Source organism: Drosophila serrata, unplaced genomic scaffold (assembly GCF_035046125.1).
Source record: "Drosophila serrata isolate PLE 108 unplaced genomic scaffold, ASM3504612v1 contig_190, whole genome shotgun sequence".
NCBI lineage: Eukaryota > Metazoa > Arthropoda > Insecta > Diptera > Drosophilidae > Drosophila > Drosophila serrata.
Window position 1 is genome coordinate 1,387,580 of NW_028257088.1, and position 23,556 is coordinate 1,411,135.

Here is a 23,556-nt window from a genome sequence, read left to right on the forward strand (position 1 = left end):
GATCTGTCAATTACATTATTGTCTTAATGCCAGTGTCATAGCCTGACAGCTATGCGTATTCCCTTTCCTTAAGATAAATCAGTGGCCGCTGGCTGAGATAACCTTTTCCTTTGAGCCATGACTGCCATCCAACCTGGTGGTGCTCAGCGATGATCATCGGTTCGATGTGTGTGCGGGTTCTGGAGAGCACTGAAAATAAGAAAGGTATTTTTTATTAATTTGGTTACACAAATAATAAATAGAACAAATAACGTATTACACATTTCTCCTTATAATATCATTAATATTGATTCCATTTCTATTAAAACTTACTTTAGACACACTCTTTCTCCTAGTGTAGCCTGTGGAAATTCGATCGGCAACGGCGACCAACCGCAACAGCCGACAGGCAACATCAAACAAAACTGAACGGCGGCCAGGCCGGGGGTGGTGCTGGCTTTCTCTCTCTGTGTGTGTGTTTGGAGGAGAGTTGGGGCAGGTGCTGGGGAGGAGGAGGAGGCAGCGGATGAGGTGGTGGCTGCAATTGAACACCGCGACCTCCACAACGCTGCAACGCTGCAGCAGCGACTGCAACTGCAACTGCAACTGCGACTGCGACCACGGCGGCGTCGGTGTCGGCGATCTTTGATGTGTGCTTTGATTTCCGGCAGCCAGATAAGATTTTTTTCCTCCAGCTCCTCATTCTCCTACTCCTCCAGACCTCCTCTCTGGCTGCTGCTGCTGCTCCTTCTCAAGATCAAGACGAATCGCTGCAAAATTCGTTATGGATCTAAGTTGGAGTAGGAGGAGACGGAGGCGGAGGACCCAGCGAAATGGCATTAGTTTTGCGAGGGGTAAACACCTGTAGGCCTTCCTGTTTTAAAGACACTGGATAAAGGGAAATAGATAGATATAAATACAAGTTAATGATAGTATTACATTCATATTTACCTATTTAAATGAAGCTATTTTCCAATCTTCATAAGCTGCCATGGTTAGATTGTAATTATGACATATTTCAGAACCTTTTCTCACCCTGCATGGCTTTTTCTCAGAGCCCTTACTCTCAGGTTTCATAACAAAAAAAGACTCAATTGGCGGAAATTCGGGGCGCACTTCCTCCATCTACCGATCTCCAGAGATCACTCTCTTCCATCTCCTCTTCCCAAATCCATAATCCGCAATGTAAGCACTAGAAACGAGACCTCTTCTCGTTTCTAGAGGGATGAATGCCGGCCGAATTGTTTGTTTTTGTTGATTCTCGGGATCCGCCAGTTGTTTGAACTTGGGATGCGCACGTAAAAATATCATCAAAGAGATCGATCTGGAATGAGCAACAACAAAAGAAGAATATATAATAATAATAATAAAATAATAGCTAATGTAAGCACTTACACTTGGGCCTTCATCTTTTGTCTGTGTTTGTTTGTTTATTTACCCAATAATATTCCCGGGGCTTTATTTTCTTTATTTGCTGCCTCCAGTTAAGTGTTCCTCCCGGATGACACACGTACGTAAGCGAAGATCACTTGGGTTTGGCAGGAGATTAGTCCAATTTGTGGTAATCCGTTGGTGCTGCTTCCAAATCTAAGATATCTCCCTTCCCGGATATGGATAAGGAGGAACTACGGAAGATCTGAAAGATCTCTGAAAAGGTACTCATAGATAACCGTTGTCTGTCACTTGAAAAAGATTAAAGAAATGCGATTAACGAGGGCAGATTGCTAATAGATTGTTCTCCTGGGTAAGTTGTTAAATAATGTATTACGAAAGCTAAAATAGCTTATTATTTGTTAGTTTTTCATAGCACTTTATGTGCTCTTTTCATTTAGGTTTATATTTTAATTACTCTTAATGAAGAAAGATTAAGATTACTCCTTTATTTTCTTTTGGCAAAATACTAGTAAATGTCAGGGAAAACCCATGTCTCTCAAATTGCTGACTTCCAGTGACACTTGGTTCCATTTTCCTGGCTTCAAAGGCAGCCGGCCGCGGCTTGAAGAGGATTTGCTCAGCCGTTAAGAGCTGGCAACATGGGCAAAACGACGCCTCTTGTTTGCCATTTTCCATTTACCATTTACTATTTTCCATTTTGCCATTTTGCCATTTGCTTTTCCCAACGATCACGAGTTGACATTGATTTGTGTGAGCTTCTCCTCTAAAATATACATTTAGTTTATAGATATTTTAGGCTTTTAAGTTAATAATGCTTAATATTTACTTGGTACAAAATTCCCCTTACATTTCATTCTTCGAGTACCATTTCTCAGGCCTCTCTGGGCCACCCACATTTTGTATCTGAGAGATACAACTCTTTCAATGCTCGCTTGGCATTAAGATGTGTAGCGCGTGTGTGTGTGTGTGCTCTGTAGTGTACCATTAACTAGTTTTCTGGTCGGCCGAGTTCAAACGCGCTTATTAATCTCTGGTACTTGTGTTTAGTACTTTTAAATACGTTTTGAATACTTTTAATCAGTATGCTTGATGTTTTGCCGCCGCTCCAAGTCACGATGTTTGCTCTGCTCAGCTCTCAGCTCTTAGCTCTTAGTTCTCCCCCTTTTATCGTTTCTCCATGTCTCCATGTCTCGGTTTCTCCATTTCCCTGTTTCCCTGTATCTCTGTTTCTCTGTATCTTTGTTTTTTTGCTCTTGCGAATTGGACGCGCGTCAATATTTATTTTATTTATCTTCTTGGCCCCCGCTCTCAGCTCACGGATCTTCCAGCCAGGAAAGGGAAGGTTACACCGACAAAAAAATATGATTTTTCAAGGGAAACAAATATTTGCAAAATAATCCTCAAACACAAGAGTTTCCCCAACTAAAAGTGATGGGAAATTCATGAAAAATTCCTTAAAAATAACTTAAGATGTGATTTTTTCTAAATTTTTCTGTCTGCAAAAGGAAAATATAGTCAGAGAGCTGAGGCAGAGACCTGGGTCAGTGGATTTGTACACCCTCGAAACTGGCGCCCGCCAGCAATGCAATACACACCGCGTCCGCCAGGCCGACTCCCCACCGATCCCGGAATCCCTCTGCCTCCTCCTCCTCCTTCTGGCCAAAACTCTTTTCTTTGGCTTTCATGTTATCTCCTCCTCTGTCCCCTTCAGGGTGCTTCTTTTGTAGAAGCCATAGAAATAATGCGATAATTACAATGCCGAGAATCACTCCTCGCCCCAGGAGGAGCCAGCTTGGGGGAGTTGGAGAGCTGGGGGACACCGTGTGAAAGCCGTCTAAAGTTACTCCCCCCGGGACAAGGCCGGGATTATCCTACAGCTACTTCAGTTACTCTCCACGCCATGGCCACATAAATCTTCCTGGACAGGCCCAAGTCTGATGGATAGATGGATGGATAGCCGACTGTGCGGTCTTAACTAAATACAATACAACCAAGAACTTTGTGTTTCGAACAAAGTCCATGCTTGGGACTTTAATTTAAGAGTTTTAGTTAATTTTTTGTTATGTTCCCTATTAAATTTAGTTGTTACTTTGTATATATTCCTGAGGTATCCATACCTCATCTAATTATTCCCTATTTAGTTTCATATTTTATCTTTTAAATCTTGCTAATTCTAAAGTCTATTTATATAAAGCTGTTAACTGAATAACGTTTAAATTTGTCTATACTTTTATATACATTTTTAAAGGAAGAACTTAAATAATACCTAATTTAAGCATGACAAGAAAGAAAATTAACTTTGGAAAGCTTAAATTTTTAAACCATTGCAGTTTGCAATTGGATTTAAGGATTGAATTCGAAATCGATCATAACTAAGCTTAAAAATATTCGCATTCTTAAAAATCTGCGGTTTTATAGTATATAAATAAGCTCTTCTTCGCACAACAATGTATTCTCAATTATGTTCCCAATTACTGATGTTTTTTTTACTGAATATAATTACCCCAATATAAAGCCTCGACACGGTTATTTGATAGGCCTAATTAAAGGAGTTATATGCAATAAATGCCAGGAAAACAAGCCTGGGAGAGTCCTGATGGAAACCGATACGCAGAGTAAAGCCTGGCCTGGCGCTTATTCAGGTACGACACAGTGGAGACCCAAAACAACAATAAAATCCTGCCGGCAGACAATAAAACCCTAAAAAAATACAGAAAAATGTGAAGAAAACAAAAAACAACAACAACTTGGGATATAAAAATGATAAAAGCCCGCGAATATGAGTTCCCTTGAGCTGCTTCTAAACCAAAAAATACAAAAGGAATTAAAACAAGAAAGAAAACCAACTTTTGGAGCCCGATGTTTAGATACTCTTGCAGTTTGCAATTGAATTATAGGATTGAATCGGAAATGGATTATAATTAAGCTTAAAATATTCGATTTGTTTTTATCAATATTTTTTATTATTTTTATTTAACAAATCACAGTTTAAAAAACTCATAGCTAAGCCAGAAATGCATAAATTTCAATTCGGTAAGCTGTCCTGTGTTAGTTTTTATTGGGTTTATAAATCTACTGCATACTCCAATAAAATTTAAAAAATTTTTCCTTTTTATCAATTTTTCAACATTTTAACGACACACCTTTTCAAAAAATTCATAAAAAAAATGTTTTCGTCCAGAGAAAGCTAAATCGATTCGCCTGTTGATGCTGATTAAGAATATATATGAATTATAGGGTCGGAAATGAATCCTTCATAGGTTTCTAAGCTTCTAACTGAAATGAAAATACCTTAAAAGGGTATAAATAAATATATATGAATATATATATTTACAGATATGTAATTTGCCATATCCTGGCACAGGCAACTACTAGACATACGACCGGGGACCATCCCATACCATCCCATCCCATCCTTTCGTCGTCGTCGGCGGAGATGAAAGTGCCGCTGGGGTGCTAATAAAGTTGCCCGCAGACAAATAAAGAACTTCGATCCACAGCACCGCCGATCTCTGGTGGTGTAGGTGCTAATTCAGCCCCCCAAAAGACCCCACACACACACGCACACACTCTGGTGAGGACGATGTGGGATTTTCATTTCCATTTCGATTTCCATTTTCAACAGAAATGAACTCACGATAAGAGAGACTAAATGTCAAAATTATCAACGCACACGGTGACCAATTAACCCATGATTGACCTCCAATATGGAAAGTACCAACATGGCTTAAAAGTTCAACTAATGCTACTTTAAATAAATAATAACTTAAGAAACTGTAATTAAGTTCCTAAATATGGCTCCTGATGTTTCTAGCAACATTTACCTAAGCTACATTTGTTTAGCAACATTTTCTGCCATGTTAAATTTAGTTTCCTTATAAAAGTTGATATATAATACACAAAAAATTGGTTTAAAGGATAAATAAAATGTCATCTAAGTTTAAGAGTACCTGTTATCTAATTGTCTAACATAAGAAATATAAATGAATAATATTATTCTCACTTTTATTTAAAAGCAAAACGAGAAATATCATAAAATTAAAGCTTAATTGTGTTAAATCAATCAAGAAATTTCGACTCCCCGGACATGGGTTAAAAACCCAGGTCTTTCAAACACCGGAGATTGCCGATCGAGCGAGGATGAGTCGGGGCAAAAGATTATACAAGAAATACAGAAATAAGAAATATAAAACAACAAGACTAGCAGGGCACATGGGACAGACAAAGTGCAAATATATGTTGCAGACCACAAAAGCCGGGATACGAGGCTGAGGCTGAGGCTGCTGTCGAGGCTAAAAGCCAAAAGGAAGGCGGGCCAGAACCGAACCGCAAAAAAATACAAAAAAGAGGAGAAAAAACACGGCTGAGTGGATTGCCTTACCTCGAGATGCCAAAGTGCATCAGGCACTAAAATGCAGAAAATTGAAACAGGCTTTTAATGAAATGAAAGCGCCGCGAGAGATGAGATGCGCGGCTGGTTGGACGCTGGCCGCTGGATGCTGGATGCAGGACGGTCTCTGTGGACCATGGACAGCGGACTGTGGACAGCGGACTGCACCTATCTATCTGGCTATCTGGCTGGCGTCCACGCGGCTCAAAGATGGTGGCAAACGAGAGCGAAAAAGCGCTCCAAAGAAGCCGGAAAAAAAAGTAAAACAAAATACAAAATAAAGCGAACACAAAGAGTCAATTAATTAGTAGATGGATCCACGATTATCGCTATATTAACATTGCACTGCAGTTGACTGTTCACTGTTCAAAAAAAAAAAATTTTAAGCCTGACTTACTTTCAATATATTCCTTAAGAATCAGAAATCGATCATAACTAATATTCACATTCTTTGAATGAATATTTATAGAGATTTTTATAGGACTTTTTTTCAACAAATCAAAGTTTAAAAATCTCATAACTAACCCAAAAATGCATTAAGTTCGATATAAAAGCCTGTTCTGTGATATTTTTAAATAGGTTTATAAATCTGCATACCTAATCTTAAATGTAAAAAAATTTAAATTTTTTATAAATTTTTGACATATTTAACGATGTAACCCCTTACAAAATGTTGAAAAAATTTTCAAAAAAATTTTATCTTTACTATATGTCTATAACGATTCCCCTGTTGATGCTGATCAAGAATATATATGATTTATAGGGTCGGAAATGACTCCTTCATGAGTTGCAAGCTTCTGACTGAAATTATAATACCATTTTTTGATCGATATTTATCAATAATTTTTATATAAAAATTAAAAAAAAATCAAAAATTAAAAAACTCATAACTAAGTCAAAAAAGCATTAATTTTGATTCGGAAAGCGGTGTCATGCTAGTTTAAATTGCGTTAACAAATCTGCATACTCAGTTTGAAATGTAAAAAAATTTTAATTTTTATAATTTTTTGACATATTTAACGATAAAATTTAAAAAAAAATGGCCAAAAATATGTTTCTTTATTTTAGGCCTAGAAAGATTCTCTCTCTTGATGCTGATCAAGAATATATATGATTTATAGGGTCGGAAATGATTCCTTCATGAGTTACAAGCTTCTGTCTGAAATTAAAGTACCCAGAAAGGGTATAACAAGAAAGAAATCTTACTTCGGGAATCCGAAAGATAAATAGCTTTAGATCTTAACCGAATTTGAAATCAACCATAACTATCAAAAATGCATTTTAATTTCAATTTAAAAAACATTTATGTGCTAGTTTTTAGGGGGGTTAAAAGATCTTCCTACGAAATTCAAAATGTATTAAAATTATAATTTTTATACATTTTTGAACATTTTTATAATGTTATATAAAGTGTACAAATAACAAAGGGTACATTTTTGTACTGACTGAAATTGAAATACTGCCAAAGGTTATTGATTTTCTTTCTCTCAGTGTCGAAGCTGTGGCCGCCGAGTGGTCTTTCCTTCTTCTTAAGATAACGTAACACCGGGGTATGGGATCACTATATACGATTGAGAATCGGAATGGGAAAGGGATTGGTCCCCGAATGAAGTGAAGTGGAAGTGGAAGTGGAAGCGGGGCGTTCATTAAATGATAACAGAGCGACGGCCGCGTCCGAGTGATAAGGCCATTTGAACTAACCCGCTCCGACAGCTGATACAGGTAGTAGGAACAGCAGGAGCAGGAGCAGGAGCCGGAGCAGGAGCCGGAGCAGGAGGAGAATGTGGATGAAATGGAATTCAACTAATGACAGTTCCCAGAAACTGAAGAAAAGACAAACCGAGAGACCCAATGCTGGAGGTAATGATCAAACCAAAGCGGGGCAGCAGAAACAGAAGCTGTAAGGAGAGAAATGATTTAAATACACGCAATCCTCGAGGCGCCACAGTGGACGGACCAAGTCCTTAAATTTATGATGCAATTTGTTTGCAAAAAATAAACAAAACAAAACAAAGCAAAACAAAACAAGATAAAGGCAAAATAAACAATCGAGGAACACACATTGTGAATAAATAAGTTTATTCTCTCATTCTCTGCCATTTCTCAGGGAATATTTTGCATTTTCTTTTGAAAATTTAATTGAGAATTTTAAAACTCGAAGCATTGAGTTCAATTTTGTAAAGATTCTGCAAAATTTCAATGTCTGAGTCATCGGTGAGTCAATTTTACAGATCACCTAGACTCGGAATCCTTTCTTCCAGGTAGTCATAGCCATAAATATAAAAATCCTGAAACAAAAATCGAAAGCTAAGCCCCGCTTTGCATGCCTCCCCATCATCTCGATGAAGATTATATGCTACAGAGGAGCGGCAGGGGATGGGAGATCAGGAGGTGGAGCTGGAGGAGCTGGAGGAGCAGGAGGAGCACCACATGGAGCGGGAGCAAAACGGCAGCCATCCGGGAATCGCTTTACGTCTTCTGCGAAATATTCATTACAGCAAATTTGTAAAGGCAATCGACGGGGCAGACACCAAAGGGGGTGCACTGTTCGAAATTAATTACCAATAGAAGAGCTTAACATAAATTAAAAGCCGAATAACAAACAAATTACAACAATATAGATTCGAGATAGCTCTCTTCCACGCTTTTCCAGAAAACAGCTTCACTCTGAGGGAGCTTCGCATTTCAGATCTGAGAGAGATCATTTGTATCTACTAGATACTAGATACTATCTAGGCTTGAAAGCGGAATCACATGTAAATGAACTACTGAATTAGTTAATTCTAAATCAATTCCTATTTGAATTAACTCAAGAAGCAATCTCTTTCTTTTTCTAGCAGTGTTCTGGAGAAGGAACAGAGACAGCGGCAGTGCCAGAGGGTCGGATGATGACGCAGTCGGAGGCTGGAACATGACTTGGCCCCGGTCGGCTGTCTGTTTTTATTTCTCCTTCTGCCCCTCATCTTGGCCGTGTCCAATGCCGTCTTCCTCCACGTCTCATCGCTTTGCTTTTTCCTTTTTTTTTTGCGAAATTATCCGTGGTGTTATTATGCATTATGAGGCCTAATGCGCACAGTTCCTGTGTGTCTTCGAGGATCGGAAGACAAGCAGGGGAGGGAGCGGCCTGAGGCGAGAATCGGAGGGTCGGAAAGAAAAACAAAAAAAAGGGGACAAAATCGTTGTACTATTTGCCAACAAAAGCGTTAATAGATCAAGGCGGAAAAACTGATGGGAACAGCAGTGTGGAAAGTCATTCAAGAATTTTCCCGCAGACAATCTTGAAAAGAAATCAAGCCAAGGAAAAACGGCAAAGACAAGGCGACAACTCAATTGAGGCGTTACACTCACAGAAAAGCTAAAGGTATTTTAAGGGAAATAAACGTAAAACTAGTAGAGTAGAAGAAGTGGTAATCAGTGGTAAATCATAAATGATGTCTTAAAATATAATAATTCTAAAGCTAAAGCATTTAAAATGTGATCAATATTTCGAAACTAATAATTATAGAACTTAAAATTTAAATAAAAAATTATATACAGAGCAAGTAGCCATAAAGAAAGATAGATCCAAAGATATATTCTTTTTCTGCGTGTAAATAGTGTTAGGATCAAGATACAAACTGAATATTGAATGCACGTTTTGTTCCCCCATTGTTCGCCCCTCCTACTCCATCTTTATCGCATCCTCCTTCTCCCCTTCTTCATGGTCGCCGCTCCTCGCTTTTTTCTTCTTTCGCTTCTTTTGTTTTTTTTTGCTGTATTTTCATGAAATATTGCCCAAGGGGCGGTTCAATTTTGATGCATTTACAAGGTTCGGGGTGTTGGTAATTATAGGGACTTTATGTCTGGAAGTTTCCTTTATGATAGGGTTTTTACTTTCAAGTTCCTTTCATATACCGTTCGCGCTGTTGTTGCACTCGCCTTTGATTGCTGAATTAAGTCGGTCGAGTGGATATTTTTATAGTTTTTCCTTTTTTTTGTCTTCTTATTTTTATTTACTCTTTTTTTTCGTATCTTTGCCCCGGGAAACGCCCCCCTTCAGGGGTAAATCGGAAAGGTGCGGCAAGGGTCGGACATGGATTGAGATTGGAAGCCGGACCCTAAGCTCTTATGTACATAGGTCATGTTTTGTTTCAGTGTAGAAATTTATAACTAATAAAACGGATAGGATATCTATATGTATTTTTTGTTTCGTTAGCTTTGATACAAGAATTAGATTAGAATCGAAACTATTGCATTTAATGATAAACTGTCGATTTCATTTATTTGCCTTTCTTCACGAATATGGATTATTTAAGGAATACTGATTTGTTACAAGTGAAATATGATTTTTAGTTAACAAAAGTATTTACGTTAATTTACTGAATTAATTGAAGATGTTTCATAAGAAAAGTATGAAAGTTTGTTATGAAAAAGAGTACGTAATTGTTCTTGAAAAAGACTTGCCCTACGCGTCAAGTTTTTAAAGAAATGTACATGGATAGAACTTAAAAAATGGTCAGTGATATTTCAAGACCTACTTAACTCAGTATTTATAGTAATCTGTGATTACTCTCAACTAGTTTTGTTTTAACGTACGTAATGGTAAGAGAAATGAGTTGGAATATACATACATATTATATTTGATGGATTCCATTGGCTTTCCTAAATATTTCCACTTTTTAAAGCGTCGAAAATGTCGTCTTGCGGCATGACTACAGCCAAATTTTCACGTTTGGAAAATAGCATTTTTATCGGTACTGCATCATCCTCGCTCTCAAAGTCCGAATCATTGGGAAAATAGTCGAACTTTCGAACCCTACGCCTTTTGGAAGAGTTCGCAGGGCTGTTAACGACGGCGACAGTGGGCTTGACTTCCTGCGACCTCTTTGTGGACTTCTTGGACTCTGGCAAGTTGGCTATTGTTGAGGCAACTATCGGCTGCTCGATGGTATTGCAAATTGTGCTCATTTTGTTCTTCAGCTGATTTATGATGCCCTGTTACAGATATTATAAGCTAGAAAAGTTAATCTGAACGGTGGAAATACTTCAACTTACATTCTTCTCGTGTTCGACACCAATTAGTTTAATTTCCTTCTGCTTTAGGTCCTCTTGCAAGCCGAATATCTTACTCTGCAAATATGGTTGTAGAATTTATTAATTAATTATTGTATTGCCAAAAAAAATTGTAATACCTTTAGGTTATTTGTTTGGCTCTTCACTTCTTCCTCGAAGGTTTTCCTAGCTTCGGATAACTCATTGTCCTTTTGCTCCTTCTCGTCCTTGAGGCTGGAATTGATCTTTCTGAGCTTATCTAGCTCAACCTCAAGACTTTCGATCTTATCTTGCTCAGCACAAGATGCCTTGTCCCTATGTTCTAGTGCAGTTTTCATGGCATTTATATCGTTTCGATAGCGCTCTCTTTCGACTTCTAATTCGGATTCAAGGATCTGAACCTTACGCGTTTCATTAATTACAATTTCTTTTTCGGCTTGCAAGGATTGAGCTTGAACCTCCAGCTCGTTCTCAAAGCTTTTGATGATTTCCTGCAGCTCGGTGTTTTGAGCTTTGTAGTTTTCAAGCTCTCCGTTGTGTACGGAGCGCTGCTGGAGGCTTGCAGCTTCGAGCTTCTCGTGACTCTCTGCTAGCTTCTTGAGATCCTGTGACAGCTGGCTCTCAGTAGACCTTAGGCTGGAAATTTCATTCTGTGCAAGAAAAAAGGTAATTACATTAGGTTGCTTTTGATTGGGAACAATAACTTGCTTCATATGCTTCCTTTTGGGCTTTCAGCTTCTTTGATTCTTTGGTGTACTCTTCGTTAGCCTCAATTAGAGAGATCTGAGTATCTTCTAGCAATTTGATGCGCTCATTGAGGGAGCTCTGGATTTTTGCCTTTTCATTTCGGCTGCATTCAAGCTGATTTGTGATTTTGTCATTCTGCAACTGCAGCTCTTCAAAGTCTACTTGACGTTGGTTAAGCTTATTGACCTCCTGCGCCTTTTCCTTTAATTCGGACTCTAGCTGAGCACTTCGACGCTGTTAACGAATTTAAATACAGTTTAGCGAGTAGTACAAATAGAACGGATAGAGTATTACAAGTGGGTCTACAACAGATTCACAACAAATTCAGTAGATTCTTACATAAAATTCTATTTAAAATGAGTAGATATAAATAGAGATACCTCCAAAACTTCCCGTTCAGCAACTGTATCTTGCATTTTACGCTTTTGCTCGTCCAACTCTGCCGCTTGCTTATTATTTTGATTCAAAAGGTTTGCGACAGTCTCTTCAGTATGCTTCAATTTTACCTGGATGTCGTTCAGAACACTTGTCATGCCGAGATTAGCCTCTTGGATGTTGTTAAGCTACTTTATAAAACAAAATATTAATAGGAGCCCGTTTCTATGATAAAAAATATCCGGAAATGTTTACCTCAGCCCTGAGAGTGTCGATTTCCGATTGCTTTTTGTCAAGCTCTTCCTTTTGCTGGTCAATAAGTGAATTTGCCAATTGAAGTTGGTTTTTGCCGTTCTTCTCAACGGTTGTACGCGCCTTTAGAGCGTCTAGATACTTCTCGTGAACCTCTGCGTTCAGCTTAGCTTGCTGATCCAGCTTGTTCTCCAGATTCTTCTTCTTGTCTATCATAATATTAAGCCTAGAATGTACAAAATAATGTTTACTAAAGATCGAGAAAGTACCATGGCATGTTAATCTTACCGACTATTCAGTGACATGTTTTCATAGTGTTTTTCGGTATTACTGACTTCCAATTTGAGCAAACGCTGGGCAATTTTCCTATTGCAAGCCCTGTAGTCCTCGTAAAACTTATGGAACTGTTCAAGGTAATATTTATCGTTGCCCGTAGCTGTGAGCATTCCTTTGGCGGAGCTCTCCATTGATTCACAGGATGCTAATTCAATGTCTGCCACAGAGCTAGCTGGCTTGGGAGCTGTACCCTGGCCATGTCCTGTGCCACCCTTGACGTCTGCAGTATTCTCGTTTCTCTTAGCATTTTCCTTTCCTTGACTTAGTTTAAGGTCCGATTTTTGAAGAGATTTCCCTTCCAATTGTTTGGAACCCGCAACCACCACAGGTAGCTTTGGCTTGGAATTATCAAAACGCGGAGGCATAATCTTCACCTTCTTGTTGTAAGCCTCGAAAAAAGTCGATGACAACGGAGTCCCACTTCTTTTTTGAGCCTTCGTGGCGACCACAGGAACCGCGGTCGGAATATTTGCTTCTGCATCTCCCCTCTCCCTCGATCGACGAGTTTGGCCGACTTCCAGTTGGTTGGCCTCACTCTTATTGGAAGGCGTCACTGGAAGTTTTGCGACTGCGGCAGCCCTTGCCAGCAAACGATCGCAACTGTCCGCCATCTTGGAAGCCTCGACTGGTGGCTTCTTAATTTCGCTAATTGCTCTAATTTTTCGAGTATCCACAACGGATGGTGGCTTTTCTTGGGACAACGCAGGGGCGGGACTCCGAGATGGACTGCGCGAAACAATTTCCACAGAGTTTTTCTGACTTTTCTGGCTTTTACGCGGCATGGCGGCCGACTACCCGTTTTTCGTTAATACAGGGAAAAAACTGGGGTTGTGCAATGTTTAAATGGTTGTAAATGTAATAGGGTATATGGTGCTTGTTAAGACAACAATTAAATGCTATGCGGAATATACTTACATAAGTTTTTCCAAGTATTACGTTTTAACACAAATTCTTTGCAATTTTCGCGCGAAAGCAACGGTAAATTCTTTTTCACTGCAGTGTGACCGCTCGGCTGTCGTTTTAAAATACCATCTGGTATACAAATTTAATTTTTACAAATAGCATAGTATAACAGTTTATAAGTGTTCTCAGCGTATATTTACCAAAGTTTTCCACCTTTGTAACACTTAATTACAGAGTAAAAAGCGTCTTTTCATATTATACCTTTACTGGGTATTATAATTTGAATCAGAAGTTTGCAACGCACTGAAGGAGGCACCTCCGACCAAATAAAGTATATATATATTCTTGATTAGGATCAACAGCCGAGTCTATCTAGCCATGTCCGTCTGTCCTTCTGACCTTCTCTCCGCCTGTCCGTTTCTACGCAAACTAGTCTCTCATTATTAAAGCTATCTGAATACACCTTTGTAGTTAGTCTTTTATATACTCTCACTCGTATACATATATGTCGGAACGGGCCGGATCGGACGACTATATCATATAGCTGCCATAGGAATGATCGGAAAATTTTTACAAAAAAATTATAACATTTTCAGTTTTTAACAGAATTTAATCAAATTTGAGATATAGCCATTTTATATTATTCTAAAATTTTGTGTAAAATTTTATGAAAATCGGACTACTATATCATATAGCTCCCATAGGAACGATCGAGAAATTGATAAAATTACATATTACAACTGTTTTAGTTTTCAACAGATTTTTATCTAATTTGAGATATAGCTATTTCATATTATTCTACAATTTCGTGTAAAATTATATTATTATTGGACTACTATATCATATAGCTCCTATAGGAACGATCGAGAAATTACAATTAAATATTATAACTTTTTTGTAGTTTTCAACAGATATTTATCAAATTTGAGATATATCCATTTTTATATTAGTCTTAAATTTTGTGTTAATTTTTATGAAAATCGGACGATTATATCATATAGGTGCCATACAAATCGTTAGATGTAGAGGAAAAATGCAAATCTGTGAATGTAAAACTTTTAATATAACATGTATAGGTGAATGAAATGAAAGCAGGTATTACTTCAGTGTTTTTTAACATAAATATATATAATTTATATTATATGGATTCCTAGTCATTGAAGCTCTATATGCAAGGGTATATAAACTTCGGCGTGCCGAAGTTAGCTTCCTTTCTTGTTTTCATATCACTTCTTTGACATTTTTACGTGTCAAAAATTAAGCTATCGATTAAATCACACAGCTTGGTCACGTCTCCGCTGGAATCAAGTGTGACCAGCTGGCACGGCTGTAAAGATCCCCTCTCTTCCAGTCAGTGCTCGAGCAGGCGTTTTTGGCATAAAATCTCTGTCAGGTCACGCTGGATCACAACTAAGCACACGAGTGCGATTATCAACCCAAAGCGAATTTTTGCAATTGCAGCGATTGTATTCAAGGTAAAGTCGCAATAGACAAACGAAAAGAAAACAATAACAACAAGAAATAAAGAAGGTGGATGTTGAGGGTGCCGTGTGCGTCACAGACGCAGTCTGTCTGCATGCTGCCCGTATGCGTGAGCGTGTGTGTGTGCTGCGACATTCTCGCACTGCGTGTGTGTGCGAGTGTGGGAATTGGGTTGAGTGCCTCTGAATTCCCCGAATCCTTGCGCTTCCCAGAAGCCTCCTAGCGCAATATGCCAGGTTCGTGGGAATCATAACACAAGACGGCCCGAAAGGGGGCTGCATTGGCGGGCAACGCCGACGCTGGCGCTGCTGCGACGCACCGACAAAGCAACGAAGCCAGAAACTTAACCTCAAAGGCGAACGAACGAACGGAACAAACGAACGAACGAAGGAACGTGCGACGAAAGACAACAAAGCAAACAAAGCGACTAATGCCAGTCGCACCGAACCCAAATCGAGACCGTGACCAGTACCAGTACCTGTGCCAGGATCGCAACTGTCCAGCGATGAGTCGACTGCCCGGCACTTCGATGACTTCCCGCCTGATCGAATTCTTTGAAAGCAAGGATCCTATTCCTCGAAATGTGTACTCAAGGCCTCATTAATTCAGCATCTTATCTCTGTCTCTCCCCCACAGACCGCGCGTACAAGCAGGCCACGGCCAATCAGGTGTACGAGATGGTAAAGAAGCGGCAGACAGATGCCCACGATCAGGCCAGTTCAACGGATTCCGGCGAGGAGGATCTGCAGCATCATCGCAGCGGCACGGCATCCGGCACGGTCATGGACGGTGCCACGCCCACAGCGAGCAGCTGCCAACACATCAAGAAGGCGGTGGATGCCGCACGACTGCGGCGTCAGCTCAGGTCCACCGGCCTTTTGTACGAGTGCTCGCAGTGCCAGAAGCTATGCCAGGCCAAGACGGCTGCCACAGGGACAGAATCAGCAACATCAGCATCTGGATCAGCGGGAGGCGGGGAGCCGGGCGACTATGAGTTTGACAGCACGCTCTGGCTGTGCTTGAAGTGCGGCATCCAGCTGTGCGGGCGGGCCCGAAAGAAGCATGCCCTAGAGCACTACCAGGTGGGTCTCCAACTTCTCCTCTTTCTCCTGTTTTCCTTCAAATGACTCTCCTAATCGTTCCCTACAGACACCACATTCGGACTCGCACGCTCTGGCGATGAACACGCGCTCTTTTGACATCTGGTGCTACGAGTGCAACATGAAAATCGGCTCCAATATGCGCAAGAATCTACTTGAGTGCGTGGAGCTCGTCAAGCGGCTGGCCCAGAAGCCGCCCACTACGACAACCGCGACGCCCAGTCCGCCCACCATTAGCTACATCGAGCAAAAGTTCAAGTCCACGCTGGAGCATCTAACGCCCATGGTGCCCATGACGGGCGGTGGGTCGTTCGAGGACACAGCAGCAGCCAGCAAAGTCAGCCAGGAGGCCATACCACTGCCACCACCGGTGTCGTCAACGTCCGGTTCGCTGACCCTGGTCCCCGGCATGGCCAAGAGGATTGAACAGGGCAAAGATAATGCCAATGTTCCGCGCCCAACTTTTAACGAGCTGGATCGACTGTCCAGAGTGCGGGGACTGACCAACCTGGGCAACACTTGCTTCTTTAATGCGGTGATGCAGTGCCTGGCCCAGACGCCCTTCCTGCTGTCCGATCTCAGGGACCTGGCCGAGCCAGGAGAAGAGTAAGTTTAGCAATTTCCTTTACTAAAGTCTGAATAGGCCCCCGTCTGGCATTTAAGTGTATATCCACTTTGGAAATTAACCTTTCATGGTTGCTGTTCTTCAATTAATTAATATTATTATTTCTCTTACAGATTCACTTTGCCTGGCGGCACCTTCAACTTTAAGGACAAGGGTGACATCACACTGCCCAAGATCGAGGGCAAACTCTCCTCTTGGGGGCCCCTCACCGCCGCTCTGGCACACGCTCTCGAGGAGCTGCAGGCCGGCGGTAGCGTCTTTACGCCCAGCAAACTCTTCGACAGGCTGTGCACCAAGTGCCCCCAGTTCACCGGCGGCGACCAGCACGATGCCCACGAGCTGCTCCGCCAGCTGCTAGAGAGTGTGCGCAATGAGGATCTGAAGCGCTATCAGCGCGTCATCCTGCAGAACCTCGGATACAAGGACCAGGACATTAACAGTGTGTCGGAGGAGTTGCGGCAAAAGTGCAAGATCTATGGCAATCAGGCTGGTGATCGCATCCTGCGCCCGGAGCAGGTCTTCCGTGGCTTCCTCGTGTCCACGCTTACCTGCCAGGACTGCCACAGTGTGTCGTCGCGACACGAATACTTCCTGGACATGTCGCTGCCTGTTGCCGTGGAGAAGCCGCAGCCGCCGCAGCGTCGCAAACCGAGCCCCGAGCTCTCGATACCGACCAGCGGCAGCCCCACTAATACCACTGCTACCAATACCATGACCCCAATCGGCGGTCAGCCGGTCATCAACACCAAGTTCTCGGATGGCAATGTGAACTTTACTGCTTCGTCCTCCTTCTACCTCCATGGCGATCAGCCGGAGCAGCAGCTCGGTCCCTCCAAGTCGCAGGTGAAGAAGGAGAAGGAGCGGGAGCGCAAGGCCAAGCGGGCGGCCAAGCATCAGCGCACCAAGCAGGCCCAGAAGCTCAGCCTCAAGCTGAACGGCAATGGGCTGGGCTCTGGCGACGGACAGGCGGAGGAACAGCCCAAGGATCAGGCTGAACACAGCACCTCGTCCACCTCGACCACCTCGGAGCATTCGGATGCCGATGTTGAGGACAATCTGGTGGAGGATACGGCACCGGGAGGAGCGGCTGCTGGTGGCGCTTCGGGAGCGGCAGCCAAGTTTTATACGGACAGCAATGGCAACGCCCAGCCGCTGGGTGAGAAGCGCGACGATACGCCCGAGAACATGGACAAGGATTCGCTGGAGGAGGATGAGAATGGTGAGTGACCTAGGTCTAAATTGGGTTTAGTCCAGATGTAGAGAAGCTGTGCAAACTCTTAATGCCTCTTGCTTGCAGACTCTGGCATAGCCACCAGTCCCGCACCAACTGCCTCCAGCAGCAGCACCAGCACCAACGTGACCAGCAGCAGCTCGAGCACCGTACCGACTGGCAACAACTCCTCCTCGTCCGCCTCCGTGGCTGGAACACTCGACGAAGCAGAGGCGGAGGGCGACCCTAAGGTCACAGCGCCAGCTAGCCTGGTCAGTGCCGGGCTGTCGGAGAAGGGAGCCTCCCTCATACGCCAGCTATCCATTGGGGCCGAGCAGGGCGGACTAAATGGCCTGGCAGCGGGAGGAGCAGAAGGAGCAGAGAACGAGGCTCAGCTGGAGAAGGTAAAGCTATCGCCGCCAAGCCAAGCTCCGACGCCAGCCCAAGCCCTGGCCAAGGCCCAGGCCCGCCCGAAGCGTGTGCGCACGCAGAGCTACTCGGATTGGAGCACCACGATAGCCCCGCGCTACCAGTGCGAGGACGGTGAATGCTCCGTCCAGTCCTGCCTGAATAACTTCACCGCCGTGGAACTAATGACCGGCCAGAATAAGGTGGGCTGCGACAGCTGCACACTGCGCATCAATGGAAGCGACCCGAAGGCCAAATCTGTGAATACGAATGCCACCAAGCAGCTGCTGGTCTCCAGTCCGCCGGCAGTCCTCATCCTCCATCTGAAGCGCTTCCAGCTGGGACCGCGCTGCGTCTTCCGCAAGCTAACGCGACCGGTTAGCTATCCCAATTTACTGGACATTGCCGCCTTCTGCGGCTCCAAGGTGAAGAATCTTCCCAATATCGATCGCAAGCAGAAGAAGCTCCTGTACGCCCTCTACGGCGTCGTGGAGCATTCGGGCGGCATGTACGGTGGTCACTATACGGCATACGTGAAGGTGAGGCCCAAGGTGACGCCGGGCGACAAGCGTTACAAGTTCCTGCCGATGGGCAGCAAGGCGGAACTGGATCAGGACGATGAGCAGCTGAAGAAGCTGGAGGAGCTGCAGGCCAAGCGGAAGGCGCGCGATTTGCATATGCAGGCGATGGACGACAGCGATGACTTCTCTAGCAGCAACTCATCCACCTCCGATGACGGCGGCAATGCGCCGCAGGAGGAAACGCCGCAGGAGGAGGAGGCCGCCCATGTGCAGGCGCCGCCGGGTAAATGGTATTACGTGTCCGACTCTCGCGTCCAGGAGGTCAGCGAGGACTCGGCGCTGAAGGCGCAGGCCTATCTGCTGTTCTACGAGCGCATCTACTAGGTGGGGTCAAACAAGACTAGGACACACCCATTACTCTTTTTCACTGATTTCACTTATTTTTTACATTTATTCTCCATCCTTTTTTGTGCATTTACCAGGAGGTAGAGAAGGGGGACATTTACGCCCAGCAGATGACAAACTAAGTTAGGAACCAAGGAACACATTAACTAGGGGGACGCAGAGATCTCCAGCTCAGGATTGAGGGAGAACGAGACGGCAGAGAGAGCGAGAGAGATAGAAAGAGAGTAGGGGATACACTGCACTTGGCCCACATTTATTTCTGTTCCCTCTCCCTCTCTGGGACAGGAAATACTTTTTCGTTAAATTTTTTCTTGTTTATTAATTAGTTATTCATTTTTTTTACTACTTATTAGGGGAAAAGACAGTTGAAGGAAGCAAATTACAATGTTTATTAGTTCTAGTTAGATGGAAACGTTTTACGTTTAGTTCTTGCAAGCTATTTGCTTCGAGCAGGGACAGCAGAAATACCAGAAAAACGCCGAACGCGACGAAACGGAAACAAACGGAAGTAAAGGAGAGAAACAAAGGAGAAAACGAAACAATTTGCTGATGAATAAGTTCATAAGTTATACACACAAGCAGGAAACACGGATGAATTAAAACCACAACCAATTGCTCGCTTCTGCCAATAAATTTAACTTTGCTGTAATCTTAACTTATATACTATATACTATATATATATATACACACACTATATAATGGGTCTATATACTAGGTACCAAGGCCAAGAAGGCCAAGAGAGTGTTTCGAAGGCCACGAGAGATTTATACCTTAACGAAGCATATGATATATGAATATATATATATACACGAAACAGTTAATCTTATGAACTAGGTTTAACTAACGATTTAAAATTTAAATTAAGGAGATATTTCACGAGGAAACCCAAAAGATTCTAACACAAGTCCAGAAATGTGAGCAGCTAATGCCAATTAATGTCCATTCATACATTTTCCTACGTTTCTTTTTGTTACCTACAAAGCTGTTTTTTTTTTATATAATTCAAAAGTAAACCACCCTAAAAACCATGTAAAAAAAAACAACAGAACTATATACAAAGCAAACTTACAACTTCAATGTAAAAAAAAGAACAGAACCTATATGCAAAGCAAACATACAACTCCAACTTTTGTAAAAATCAGCAAGGAAAAGAAATTAATAAAACGAAAAACCCGACTAATAAGACATAAAGACATTAACAATTTTCGCTTTTAAACTGAACACATAGTTGTGATAATTAAACTATTAAACTATTAAAGTCATTAAAGGATTAACAAATAAACTGTGCATCGTCAGAGCTCTTTTTCTGGGTGAAAATAAATAGGGAAATATGCAGTTAATGGATTTAATTATAATTATAATTAATATGCACGATTGAGAGCCGGTTTTCTAGACTTCAGGGAAATGAAATGAAATCAACGCCTTATCGACGATCTGCCCTCTCCATCTGATCCCATTCCCCGGAATGGGCCAGGTGCCGGCCAAGGTCGAGACGCAAAAGCTCCGCCACAGCCATCGCTCTCCCGCTCGAACCTCTGGCCAGTTGCACGATGGGAGCTGCTCTGTTCGGATCGTGGCTGGGATTGGGCTTGGGCCTGCTCGTGCTGGCCAGCGACTCCGGCCTGGTTTCGGCCAAGCGCTATCTGCGCTGCGAGCTGGCACGCAAGCTGCTCGATCCACCTTACAGATTCGATCGATCGCTGCTCTCCAATTGTGAGTTTTTGCCTACTTCTGAATTCAATATTATTATTATTTAATGCTCATAATCAATGTCAACCTAGGGATCTGCCTGCTGGAACACGAAAGCGATTTGGACTCCAACAGGATCACCTCGAATCCGAATGGCTCCCGGAACTATGGTTTGTTCCAGATCAACAGCCGATTCTGCCAGGAGGGCAGGCGTGGCGGCATCTGTAATGTCAAGTGCGAGGGTAGGAAACGCGGATTATGTTCGGAATTATATATTATAGCACTGAGTGTACATATCTCCATATTCCAGATCTCCTCGACGAGAATCTAATGGAAGCCTCGGCCTGCGCCAAGCGGATTCACACCTCCGATGGCTTCCAGCATTGGAGTGGATGGCAGCGTTATTGTCGCAATACCCAGAATCTGCCGAATCTAAGGGTTATCTGTGGGATCTAAAATATCAATTACATATTTACTGTATTAAGTGTATATAATTTAAGGTGCTTTTACTGACTGTAAATTAACACCTTGGTGATCAGTTTCGTAGTAAATTCCTTTTTTATTTTGCAATAATTATTTGATATTTATACATCAATCATTAATTATATGCTAGAATTAGTGCGGCTTACTTATAAATTTTTTAATTTTTGATTTTTTGTAAATTTTTATAAAAAAATTATTGATAAATATCGATAAAAAAATAGTATAATTTTAGTCAGAAGCTTGTAACTCATGAAGTAGTCATTTCTGACCCTATAAATCATATATATTCTTGATCAGCATCAACAGGCGAATCTATCTAGGCATATACTACAGAAACATATTTTTGGCCATTTTTTTAAATTTTTTAAGGGGTTACCTCGTTACTTGATAAAAATTTCAATTTTTTTACATTTTAAACTGAGTATGCAGATTTGTTAACGCAATTTAAACTAGCAAGACACCGTTTTCCGAATTAAAATTAATGCTTTTTTGACTAAGCTATGAGTTTTTTAAGTTTCGATGTTTTAAAATTTTTACATAAAAAATAATTAATGAATATCGATCAAAAAATGGTATTATAATTTCAGTCAGAAGCTTGTAACTCATGAAGGAGTCATTTCCGACCCTATAAATCATATATATTCTTGATCAGCATCAACAGGCGAATCTTTCTGGACATATAATACAGAAACATATTTTTGGCCATTTTTTTTTAATTTTTTAAGGGGTTACATTGTTAAAAATGTCAAAACTTGATAAAATTTTTAATTTTTTTACATTTTAAACTGAGTATGCAGATTTGTTAACGCAATTTAAACTAGCAAGACACCGTTTTCCGAATTAAAATTAATGCTTTTTTGACTAAGTTATGAGTTTTTTAATTTTTTATTTTTTTCTAATTTGTATATAAAAATTATTGATAAATATCGATCAAAAAATGGTATTATAATTTCAGTCAGAAGCTTGTAACTCATGAAGGAGTCATTTCCGACCCTATAAATCGTATATATTCTTGATCAGCATCAACAGGCGAATCTTTCTGGGCATATAATACAGAAACATATTTTTGGTAATTTTTTTTAAATTTTTAAGGGGTTACATCGTTAAAATAAAAAAAAAATGATAAAAATTTAATTTTTTTACATTTTAAACTGAGTATGCAGATTTGTTAACGCAATTTAAACTAGCATGGCACTGTTTTCCGAATCAAAATTAATGCTTTTTTGACTTAGTTATGAGTTTTTTAAGTTTTGATTTTTTAAAATTTTTACATAAAAAATAATAAATAAATATCGATCAAAAAGTGGTATTATAATTTTAGTCAGAAGCTTGTAACTCATGAAGGAGTCATTTCCGACCCTATAAATCATATATATTCTTGATCAGCATCAAAAGGCAAATCTTTCTGGGCATATAATACAGAAACATATTTTTGGCAATTTTTTTTAAATTTTTTAAGGGGTTACATTGTTAAAAATGTCAAAACTTGATAAAAATTTAAATTTTTTTACATTTTAAACTGAGTATGCAGATTTGTTAACGCAATTTAAACTAGCAAGACACCGTTTTCCGAATTAAAATGAATGCTTTTTTGACTAAGTTATGAGTTTTTTAATTTTTTATTTTTTTCTAATTTGTATATAAAAATTATTGATAAATATCGATCAAAAAGTGGTATTATAATTTCAGTCAGAAGCTTGTAACTCATGAAGGAGTCATTTCCGACCCTATAAATCATATATATTCTTGATCAGCAACAACAGGAGAATCTTTCTGGGCATATAATACAGAAACATATTTTTGGTAATTTTTTTTTAAATTTTTAAGGGGTTACATCGTTAAAAATGTCAAAACTTGATAAAATTTTTAATTTTTTTACATTTTAAACTGAGTATGCAGATTTGTTAACGCAATTTAAACTAGCATGACACTGTTTTCCGAATCAAAATTAATGCTTTTTTGACTTAGTTATGAGTTTTTTAAGTTTTGATTTTTTAAAATTTTTACATAAAAAATAATAAATAAATATCGATCAAAAAGTGGTATTATAATTTTAGTCAGAAGCTTGTAACTCATGAAGGAGTCATTTCCGACCCTATAAATCATATATATTCTTGATCAGCATCAAAAGGCAAATCTTTCTGGGCATATAATACAGAAACATATTTTTGGCCTTTTTTTTAAATTTTTTAAGGGGTTACATTGTTAAAAATGTCAAAACTTGA

At 40.8% G+C, this 23,556-nt stretch overlaps 3 protein-coding genes and 1 long non-coding RNA gene across 8 annotated transcripts; 2 read left to right on the forward strand and 2 right to left on the reverse strand.

The window, feature by feature from the left end:
- Positions 1–14: 14 nt before the first annotated feature.
- LOC147644307 (uncharacterized) lies at positions 15–4,235 on the reverse strand. 3 transcript variants are annotated; one of them, XR_015270833.1, is made up of 5 exons: positions 2,222–2,518; positions 1,375–2,137; positions 931–1,303; positions 313–867; positions 15–189 (listed from the first exon to the last, which is right to left on the reverse strand). It is a non-coding gene; the product is annotated as an uncharacterized LOC147644307 (long non-coding RNA). The 3 variants fall into 3 exon arrangements; XR_015270835.1 differs by having other exon boundaries at positions 2,201–2,518; XR_015270834.1 differs by having other exon boundaries at positions 1,375–4,235.
- A 5,252-nt stretch (positions 4,236–9,487) lies between these two features.
- On the reverse strand, positions 9,488–13,542 carry c(3)G (crossover suppressor on 3 of Gowen). The gene is made up of 8 exons (XM_020950512.2): positions 13,421–13,542; positions 12,458–13,327; positions 12,173–12,395; positions 11,923–12,105; positions 11,504–11,776; positions 10,936–11,445; positions 10,799–10,873; positions 9,488–10,738 (listed from the first exon to the last, which is right to left on the reverse strand). Exons 2-8 carry the CDS (start codon positions 13,285–13,287, stop codon positions 10,406–10,408), a joined length of 2,427 nt encoding a protein of 808 aa, XP_020806171.2. The 5' UTR covers positions 13,288–13,327; positions 13,421–13,542; the 3' UTR covers positions 9,488–10,405.
- Positions 13,543–14,688: 1,146 nt separating this feature from the next.
- Usp16-45 (ubiquitin specific protease 16/45) lies at positions 14,689–20,454 on the forward strand. 3 transcript variants are annotated; one of them, XM_020950503.2, is made up of 6 exons: positions 14,689–14,883; positions 15,527–15,972; positions 16,040–16,596; positions 16,729–17,834; positions 17,913–19,138; positions 19,237–20,454. In XM_020950503.2, the coding sequence occupies exons 2-5, from the start codon at positions 15,568–15,570 to the stop codon at positions 19,136–19,138; spliced, it is 3,294 nt and encodes a 1,097-aa protein (XP_020806162.2). In that variant the 5' UTR covers positions 14,689–14,883; positions 15,527–15,567; the 3' UTR covers positions 19,237–20,454. The 3 variants fall into 3 exon arrangements, with proteins under 3 accessions (XP_020806162.2, XP_086685487.1, XP_086685486.1); XM_086829360.1 differs by having other exon boundaries at positions 14,877–15,450; XM_086829361.1 differs by having other exon boundaries at positions 17,913–20,454.
- A 246-nt stretch (positions 20,455–20,700) lies between these two features.
- Positions 20,701–23,370, forward strand: LOC110182466 (lysozyme). The gene is made up of 3 exons (XM_020950504.2): positions 20,701–20,872; positions 20,941–21,090; positions 21,159–23,370. Exons 1-3 carry the CDS (start codon positions 20,710–20,712, stop codon positions 21,302–21,304), a joined length of 459 nt encoding a protein of 152 aa, XP_020806163.2. The 5' UTR covers positions 20,701–20,709; the 3' UTR covers positions 21,305–23,370.
- Positions 23,371–23,556: the final 186 nt, after the last annotated feature.

Excerpts from the sequence above, each read along its gene's own strand:
- LOC110182466 (XM_020950504.2), top strand. The coding sequence starts at position 20,710 with ATGGGAGCTGCTCTGTTCGGATCGTGGCTGGGATTGGGCTTGGGCCTG. Across the intron at positions 20,873-20,940 it reads TCGATCGCTGCTCTCCAATT|GGATCTGCCTGCTGGAACAC; the intron begins GTGAGTTTTTGC and ends ATGTCAACCTAG. Across the intron at positions 21,091-21,158 it reads CTGTAATGTCAAGTGCGAGG|ATCTCCTCGACGAGAATCTA; the intron begins GTAGGAAACGCG and ends TCCATATTCCAG.
- Usp16-45 (XM_086829360.1), top strand. The coding sequence starts at position 15,321 with ATGCCAGTCGCACCGAACCCAAATCGAGACCGTGACCAGTACCAGTAC. Across the intron at positions 15,451-15,526 it reads CCTGATCGAATTCTTTGAAA|ACCGCGCGTACAAGCAGGCC; the intron begins GCAAGGATCCTA and ends TCTCCCCCACAG. Across the intron at positions 17,835-17,912 it reads GCTGGAGGAGGATGAGAATG|ACTCTGGCATAGCCACCAGT; the intron begins GTGAGTGACCTA and ends TCTTGCTTGCAG.